Raw genomic sequence first — 9,918 nt, 5'->3', positions numbered from 1 at the left:
AATATCTGTATATATGTACATATATACATATACAATTTATTTAATGTATGTGTTTATATATATTATATGTTTTTATATATGAAATTTTATATATAAAATGTAAAGATTATTGTAAAAATAATTATCTATTAAGATGTAATATTATTACTGATTATTGTTGCTTTTAAGAAATAATGACAGAAAAAATAGGGGAAAATAAAATTGTATATTTATGTCAAACAAATATAATCAGTCATCTCTCACACATATAAAAAACATAGAACCCTTTTTTAGAAAAAAATTGAGGTCCTTGTCACGAAAAAGTTAAAAAAAAATTCAAAATATATAATTTCAAATATGACTGAAAGTTGTTATTTTGTGGGGGTCGGGTATGTGCATGGAACTGTAACCTTGCAACAGTTCATGAAGGCACACAAGGGTTTTAGGTATCAGCCAAGTCTTGTGATGGCTTGTTGCTGCCTGGAGCTCTCATTGTGCGTCTATAGCAGGTCTTCCGTTTCATTATGTGGTACTCAAGGCTGGTGGCCCAGTCAACATGACATCTGGGGCTTCTGATTCAGCAATAACTAAAAGTGTTCTCGCTGACTAAAGTCATACAGACCCCATGCTCAGCTCGCAGGCTTAGTTTCCCGATCCAGCACTAAAACAAAACAGACTTCACACCCTCGTCACACGGGACAGCTAGAGAATAACAGTGAATAGAGGAGGAGAGGAATGTATGTTTCGCACAGGCACGAATTGTTATATGAAGGGTCATAAACATGGTTTTTGGAGTGAGGTCTGGATTATTTATCCCACGTTGTTAAGTGCAGCGGGTGATGAACCGCCTGTTTGGAAAAATTAGAAGACTTGGAAGGATGCAGGCAAACAGCATGTTAAGAGTATTTCATTTTAACAGATGCACTGTTTTTCTAATGGTAAACTGATATGGAAATAGGAAAAGTTTCATTAACATTTTGCTTTCGGTTTAAAATGTTTCCATGACTATTATGTTAAGGGATAGTTCACCCAGAATTCAGCATTTGCTTACCATTATATCATTCCAAAGCCAACTTTCTTTCTTCAGTGGAACACACAAAAAAAGAGATTTTGAAGAATATTTCAACTTTTTCAGTACAGTATAATGAAGCTCTGAAACAACAATACTACACTGGATCCTGTTGACTGTACAGACTTAAAAAAGTGGGATATTTCTCAAAATATCTTCTTTTTGAAGAAGCTATTGAACAAAATAATGACAGAATTACTATGGAAATGTTTTGTTACCAACATTCTTCAGTTTGTGTTAAAAAAAAGAAACAACTTTAGGGCAAATGAATGACAAAATTTCCATTTTTGGGTGAGCTATCCCTTTAAAAATAAAGGTTCTTTATTGGCATCTGAAAAAGCCCTTCACACTGAGAAAAAAAATGGTTCTGTTAAAAACAGTTCACTGACAGATTATTTGGGGAACCCAAAAGGGTTCTTCTATAACCATACTGCAAAAAAAAAAAAAAAACTTTAAACCCTTTATTTTAAACAGTGCTAGTCAATACTTCTGCAATGACCAAACATAAGTATATGCCCATGCTGAAGATGAAATCATTTCCTAAGTTCAATGTCTTTGAATGGCATTGTGTTATTTGGCAAGGCTATTTGGGTGCGTTTTGATCAGTTGACCAACCATGTACTGACCTGAGAGCAAATTTCTTGTTGTTTTTAGATCAAATTATCACAGAAACAACATCTGTATACCGTCATAAAGCCTGCTATTTATGTTTGGTGTCGTTCCAGAAAAATCTAAAGGCTACAATGTAAATAGTACTGAATGCTATTTTTTTTAGGTTACTGGGTCATTGACATCCTCAAAGACCTCCTTTCCTTCCGTTTTTGTAATGTTCTATTATCAACTTGACAGCATTTGCTGCCTCGCTATCAACTTAAAGCAACATTAAATGACATTATGACCAAAAGCTACGTGAGGATTGATTGATGTATCTGAGAGTTACTGATAGCAGCATAATTTATCCGGATATACAAAGGGGTTGAGGCGTATCCGGAGTCTTTCCTTTCAGAAAGCATCTGGGATGCCTCTACCCGGAGCCTTGTCACTTATGCCACACGTTAAACCGAGTCCAGAGAACAGCATGTATATTATTAGCTGTGTGGCAGCTGAGTATAAACTCACTCTATTAATAAACCTAAAATTATTTCAACCCTATCCATGCACTAAATATTCCTCCCAAGAAGAATGTAAGAAAGGTTGGGGCTGTGTTTTATTATCTGTTCTGTTTGGGTCTAGTAATACGAGTGCATGTTTTCTCTATTATTGGTTTTGTATGTTAGTTTCAAAATGCTTGTAAATTAGAATAACTTTCATGCATTCTGTCCTCAAAACTCCACAATGGAATGGAACATGGTTTTATTGTGAGCTCAGTAAAACCACACTGGCATACATTCTGACACAAGTCGATTATTTTAACTGAAAGTTTGAATGTTTTTAGGACAAGAGGAATTTTCATAAATGCCACAAATGTATATTTATAATGTAATCAACTGATTAATTGTAATATTATTTAAAATGAGTTGTTATTAAGTTATTTAATTTAAAACATATTTGTTTGAATGTTTAAATGTAAGTTACAACCCTATAATAAGCTGTTTAATAGTATAGGTTAATTTGTGACAACATGCCCCACTGTTTTTTTCAATGTCTGTTGAACAAACAGATCATAAACTGTATAACCATTGAAATAACAGTGAAAGCTCTTTCATTTTAGCCAAGACTTTAAGGTATGTGTCCACTCATTGACTTTCAAGAATGAAACCTCAGAAATAGGCTATTTACTTGAGTGAACAAAGACAACTTGCCCCACAGTGCCATAAGTTCCTCCAGTCACACTTTACATTATAGTGTCAACAAAGTAGTGTTAGAAAGTAATTGCATAAGTGCAAAACATCATATGTTTTGTTGTAGAGCTGCCTGTGAGACTTTGTTATTGTGATGTAGAAGATGGGCACAACAATATACAGTGTTATACAGTAGTTCCATCTCTCTCATGGCAGCTGGCACGGGTTTCTCGAGTAGCTCCCTGTTAAACTGGAGCAGACCATGTGGGATGGGGTTTGGAGTCACAATCGGGTCAAGTTACATACATACAAAAAAAAAAAAAAATCAGGTTGTAAGGACTCCTCACACCCCTCCCCAACACTGCAGTGTTCAGCTCCAGAGGGTCCACGCGCTTCTTACAAGTTTTCTCCGTAACTCAGCCAAGGATGGGACAAGACGCAGGGAATTTACTCCATGTAGCGTTTATCCAGTGCGAGTAGGATTATTTACATCCCAACTGTTTTTCTAGGAACTCAAGGCACTTTGAAGTCTTTAGGGACAATTTAAAACTTTTTTCCCCGTTAATTAACTGATTATCTTTTTTATTCCACAATCACTTGGTTTACATCTTTTACATTTTTAAATAATTAGTTTTTACCGTTATTTCTTCATATGCCTCGTTTAAATAGAGTCTAATGAATTTCAAGCAAGAATGAATACATTTCTCGTTAGTTTCGTCATTTTGGCGCTGACCACCAGCGCGCTCTCCTCATCCGTCTCGCCGGTGAAGAGACACTCCGGCGCGGATGACAGCGCCTCAACACTGGCCTTTGTCTTCGATGTTACCGGCTCTATGTACGACGATCTCAAACAGGTGATAGATGGTGCTTCTCGGATCTTGGAGAGAACCCTGAGCCGCAGAACAAGACCAATCAAGAACTTCGTGCTGGTTCCTTTCCATGATCCAGGTAGTTGCACAATCCTATATTTCAGCTTTATTCTTAAAGTCAATTATAAATTATCCATGTCAGTTAGTTTACCTCATAAAAGTGATTAAATAAATAATAAATAACGTAATAAATGTAATAAATAACTTCTGACTGAATATAAATGTTTGTGAGGCCAAGCATTAAAGATTGTCTGGGAACTAATGAATAAAGGTGTTGGGGCTGCTAGGAACATCTTCACCACCAGGGACCGCTGAAAGGTAGTGATCCATGGCATCATGGAGTGATGTTTTATTCTACATGTAGCAGGTTGCCCTCTCATGGAAGCCACTGTTAACATCACATGATCTACTAGTTATGATCCAGTTACTATACTACTATGACACAAATATCATGATTACTTTATATTTTTACAGACAGAATAGGTATGAAAGGAATAGGAAAAAATATAAACCCATGTAACAGCACAAATCACCAACAATGTTGACATTTAATCCAATAATGTCCATTTACATGCTATCCAGAAAAACAGACAAAAATGAATGAAACAAAAGATAAACAAACAGTTTTGGTGTGAAATGACAGCAGTTAGTAAATGCACCCTGGCCAATGGCTATAGGTTATCGACTCAATATTGAATTAAATGTTAAAGAAAATAAGGCTGCGAGGTAAAGACTTAGTCTTTACAGGCATTGTATAAAGTTCCTGTTTCACATTTTTTTTCCCACCAGAACTGTTTTATGTTGAATTTTTTTTCCCACTAATACATTTCATCATTTGCACAGTTGGTGTGTTGTCAAACAACAGTATAATGAATTATATGCACTGTACTTCTATTGCCTTTTCAGTAAAATTTAAATATAGTGCTACCCTGACAAAAATCCATAAGCTACATATTAACGAAACTCACTGAGTGCACTTTTAAGCATCAGAATTGTATTTTATTTCTCCCATTTACATTTTGTTTTCTGAATTTTGAGCAAGTTAATCTGCAAATCACATCATAATTTTTCTGACTACTACTGAATGTTTGTCATGCTTATGAAATCTGTTTAAATTCCACATCTGGTCACAGACTGCAGAGAGGATACTGTGTTCTCAGGTACGCTTACACAATGTAGCGGTTTGAAACCAGCTATCTGTTAGCCTTGGGGGGGCAGGGTGCCCAAGGAGCTGATGAGAAACACATGTTGTCTGGTAGTATGTAATTAACACAATCACCCCCAGTCCTCCATCCAATTCTCTGGAACATTCAACCCAGCCCCCCAGTCAGAGGAGAGACGTCAGTCCTAGACTGGTAGGGGGATGGTGCCAGTCCTTCCCTCACCTTTTAATGTGGCCTTCCCTTGGGGACCTTGTAAACCGCTGAGATCACAAAGACAGCCAGTGACAGACAGAAAGGCGTTACAGAAACTTAATGGCCCCTCACAGCCGAGAGAGGGATGAAGAAAGTGCAGAAAATGAAAATGAATGTTAGAACTGGTTGCATTGCTGCTTGAGTTCATTAACATTTGTGTTTGTGTTTCGAACCCTGCTGGAAGAAACTAAAGCTGGTCTTAGCTGGTTTCAGCTGGTCTAGCTGCTCTCTCAAGCTGGTTTACAGATAGTTTAACAGTTTTAAGTACACAGATGCTCAAACCCCCCAAACCACCAAAACAGACCAGCATATGCTTGTTTACAGCTGAGAATGTTATATTGATATTAATGTTGATAAAATGACCTTAATATTTAAAATATAATATAATATAATACATACTGTAAAACAAATCTGCAACATTTACGGTAAAATATCGGCAGCTGTGATTGCCAGAATTTCACTGTTAAATATATGATAACATCATTTTAGGTTTTACAGACGTAAATTCATAATAAAAAACGTATTTCATTAACTGATGTTATAAACCAGCATACTGAAGTACTAATATCTGTTTTGAACCATTGTAATACTGATAACAACCAAGATGGTGATGAGAAAGTCACATGACGAATCAAAGCTCATCACAAACAGCTTTATATAGAAGGTGCACAGTGTCATTCATACAAACACTAAACACCATCATGGTAACGCACATGAAACTGAAATAATGCAATAAACATTCATAATACAGTTATTGTAATTACAGTTATTCACCGTATATAGTATGGAAACTTAATGATAACAAATTAACAGGTTTTTACTGTAGCATTTTTACAGTTAAAATCACAATCATTTTTACAGTGTAATATAATATAATATAATATAATATAATATAATATAATATAATATAATATAATATAATATAATATAATATAATATAATATAATATAATATAATAGTACAAGTTCAAAAAACCTAAACCAGTCTTAGTTGGTTTGCTGGTCTTAGCTGGTTTAAGCTGGTTTAGCTGTGCCTCCAGGTCGGCTTACAGATGCTAGTTTTATGTTTACAACTTACCCAAACCCCTCTTAACTAGCAAAACATACCAGCTTGACCATGCTATGCTAGTTTTATATTATATTCTATTTTATTATATACAGACTGAAATAAACACTAAATCCGCCTTAGTTGGTTTGCTGGTCTTAACTGGTTTAAGCTGGTTCAAGCTGATTTCAAGTGCACTGGTTTTAAACCAAAAAATAACTCTATGCTTTTTTTTCAGCATAGCCTGATTTTGTAATATTAATATTAATATTGACAAAATCATTAAAGTATTTATAATATATTATTATTATTATTCCTAATGTAATGTAACACAAAGTACATTTGGATTCAATATAAAGTTTGTTTGCATTCAGTGCTGAAGATCATAACATAAATGTTTTTTATTATTATTATTATTGTTAAATAATGGTGTATTGATCTGTCCTATTCGCTCTCAGAAGAAGATATACTTCTCCTCAGACATATTCAAAATTTCTCCCTTTGTCCTTTTTTCCAAAGCACTGTCAAATTGTAATCCACCTCTTTGTCTTCTATTTTTTAATAACTTATATATGTTTTTTTTTGTTTAGAGTAATAAACCATGTGGGATATCTGACCCATACTCAGATCATAACGATGCATCTTCTTTATGCTTTTTCATCCATGTGCCATATATTCAGCTCTCTAATCAATCAGCTTCTGAGTGAGTCCAAATAAGTGCCAAATTCAGGGAGGACACAATTCATCCCGAGACGAAAGAATGGGAGAGATAGACACAAGAGATATAGTAGTGAAATGAGAAGAGGTCAGAGATTATCTAGGTGGATGATGACAATCTTAAACAATGATGCAATGAGGTTATGCACCCAATCTGGTATTTCATGAGGACTGCTGGAATTTTGCAAGGTCTTTAATTTATTATCAGCTGTCAAATGTTTCGAGACTGTCATTTGTATCCGCAGATGTTGATGAGGAAGAATCCAGGACAAATGTGTTCTGTGATTAGGAGTTGGCTGGGTCTGTAGCTAGTTTGTTAGTTTGATCTACAGTCATTAGTAGGGTCCTATCTGTGGAAGAAGCTTTGCTTGTACTTAATCCGCACGGTTTAAAAAAAGGTTAAACTCCTGCTCCGGGATATCCTTGTTGAAGTGTTGTAATAGACTTTCCAAAACTAATGTCACGTAAAGCCTTTTTAAAGCTTTTGTATACAATTAATATGTAATATAGATGTTTCTTGATTCCTTTTTTATCCCTTTCCAGACATTGGTCCTGTTTCCATCACTACTGATCCCAAGAAGTTCCAGAAGGATCTTCAAGAGCTGTTTGTTCAGGTGGGCACCAGTCAAAAAAAAAAAAAACAGAAAAAAAATAACAACACAACAAAAACACTGCATTGAGTGGTTAAAATGATGTCCTTACTTTATTATGCCACACTAGATTACTATATAATTCAAAGTTCCTCCTCTATCACTTCCACACATACAGTTTTTAACCTCCACACATCTCTTGGTAACTTTGCTCAGGTGTTTATACTTGTATTCTTTAGCATCAAAAGACACAGCAGTCATTGGCCTCGTTCTTCAAAAATCATCATCGAATCATATTCTGTACTTTGTGTTCTTATTTGCTCTTTGTGGCTTCTGCTGAGTATCTTGGCTCGTTTCAGCACTTGATCTGTCTTCAGTGCTACAGTTTTATTAGCACTCTGTTCTTATTGTACCTTTGGGCTCTAGAGCAAGTACTGGAACTTGTACCCCGAGCCAATACAATATGTGCTTTCTTGTGCTCTGGTTAGTGCATAAATGTCCATGTCAGTGATGAAGGCCTTGTTGTTCTCTCTTAGGGTGGAGGGGATTGTCCAGAGATGAGCATTGGGGCCATCAAGAAGGCTCTGGAGGTCTCTCTACCGGGATCCTTCATCTACGTTTTCACAGATGCCCGAGCCAAAGATTATCGATTGAAACGAGATGTTCTTCAGCTTGTACAGCTCCGACAGTCTCAGGTAGCGACAGATCTTTGAAGTCTTTTTGCAGTTCTGTTCAGTGCTGCTGGTGATGCAGAAATCATGCTTTGTCACCCAATAATGAAAATGTGCCGGAAATGCACTCACCCTTAGGCCATTCAAGGTTTAGATAAGTTTGTTTCAAATTTTGGGGAACATATTTTGAGAAATTTAGCATGTATTTCACTTGCTCACTAATGGATCCTCTGTAGTGAATGGGTGCCGTCAGAATGAGAGTCCAAACACTTGATAAAAACATCACAATAATTCACCAGTACTCAAACTGCTAAAATCTTTTAACCATAATATTGTTTAATATTCTCATCTGATTCAGGAGTGAAATATGCAAAGATCTAGCACTTATTACAACAAAAACAATCCAAAAATGTTCTAAACAAATATTTTGGTGGATTTTAATGTAAGAGGACAACAGCGTGAAGGACTTTTTCACTGGAGGAAATGTTATAATTAATTTTGGACTTTGGTAAAATATAACTATATACAATAAGATTGTGAAGTTGTAAGCCAGAAATCTAAATATATCACAACCCATTTAAAAGAAAATCCATCTGCTCTTCATGGAATATACCCCAGTGTTGACATTTAACCCCAACACCCAACCCCCTAACCAAACACTAACTCTCATAAACATCCCGTTTGAATCCAGGTTGTGTTTGTGTTGACGGGGGACTGTGGGGATCGGTCTCAGCCGGGATACAGAGCTTATGAGGAGATTGCTGCCACAAGTTCTGGTCAAATTTTTCACCTGGACAAACAGCAAGTCAATGAGGTGAGATGCATGAACTCATATGACTTTCATATGTATGTAAATTGCAGATACACACAAAAATGAAACTGGATGCAGTTAGAAGTAATTATTGGAAGAAAAGAAGACCAAAATAACATTTCAACAACAGTATATATATACACACACACACACTCACACTCGTATATATTTAATTTAATTTAATTTTACATTCATCAAATATTCCCTTAAATAAATAAATAAATACACAATGAAAAAAATTGTTTTGACATGCTTGCAAAAGTAGAAAGAAAACTTTTTTGGACACACAATAAAGACACAGAAATAACTCCATAGACTCTAGTAGTACAGTGTTCATTTATTGTGTAATGTGACTCGATTGACCAAGTTCTGACATGTGACTAATTTTACAGCTGTATTTTGAGTAGTAAAATCTGTTTAAGTCTGTGTTTCATATGGAGACCTAAATGAAGCATGTTCAGTCATCGTCAGACATGAAAGAAAGCAGACCTTCCTCTTTGTGAGACGGTGGTATCATGCATGTCAACACAGGACATGGCAGAGCCGAAGCCTTCCAGCAACAACTATGGAAACAGTAATCCATAAGACAACAAGGCAGAACAGCTTGAAAAGTAAAGAAAAGCACGTTTGCGAGTGTGTATTTGTAATTGGATATGTGTGTTGTTGACTTATGGTCCTTTGGGGGTGGGTGGCTGATGGTAGTTGTGTTTGAGAGCTTTACCACCTGTACCTGTTGCTGAGAGTCTGCACTGAGGATGACTGGTCAACCTCAAGCTGTTAACACTCTCCAACTCCCCTGCTGCTCTGTGAGGATTGTATCAAGGTCAGGGTCACACAGTTGCCCCCCATCCCCACCCCACCACCACAACCTAGTCTTTTTCATTCAATCTGTGGCAAATTGAAGGTTTTGGGGTAGTTTAGCTGTTTGTTTTTTACATAGCGTTCTCTGTAGTAAGCATTTTTTGTGCTCTG

The 9,918-nt window shown here is 36.0% G+C and overlaps 1 protein-coding gene across 2 annotated transcripts in view; it reads left to right on the top strand.

Moving 5' to 3' along the window:
- The first annotated feature begins 3,138 nt into the window (after positions 1 to 3,138).
- The window catches only part of hmcn2 (hemicentin 2), an 81,605-nt gene continuing 74,825 nt past the window's right edge, over positions 3,139 to 9,918 (top strand). For both annotated transcript variants that reach the window (XM_059503455.1, XM_059503454.1), the window contains exons 1-4: positions 3,139 to 3,777; positions 7,418 to 7,488; positions 8,001 to 8,159; positions 8,827 to 8,949. In XM_059503455.1, coding sequence (XP_059359438.1) covers positions 3,522 to 3,777; positions 7,418 to 7,488; positions 8,001 to 8,159; positions 8,827 to 8,949 — 609 coding nt within the window. In that variant the 5' untranslated portion in view covers positions 3,139 to 3,521. The remainder of the gene's footprint in view (positions 3,778 to 7,417; positions 7,489 to 8,000; positions 8,160 to 8,826; positions 8,950 to 9,918) is intronic.

The sequence above is a fragment of the Carassius carassius genome, chromosome 21, assembly GCF_963082965.1.
Source record: "Carassius carassius chromosome 21, fCarCar2.1, whole genome shotgun sequence".
NCBI classification, from domain to species: domain Eukaryota; kingdom Metazoa; phylum Chordata; class Actinopteri; order Cypriniformes; family Cyprinidae; genus Carassius; species Carassius carassius.
This window is presented reverse-complemented; position numbering and strand designations above follow the sequence as displayed.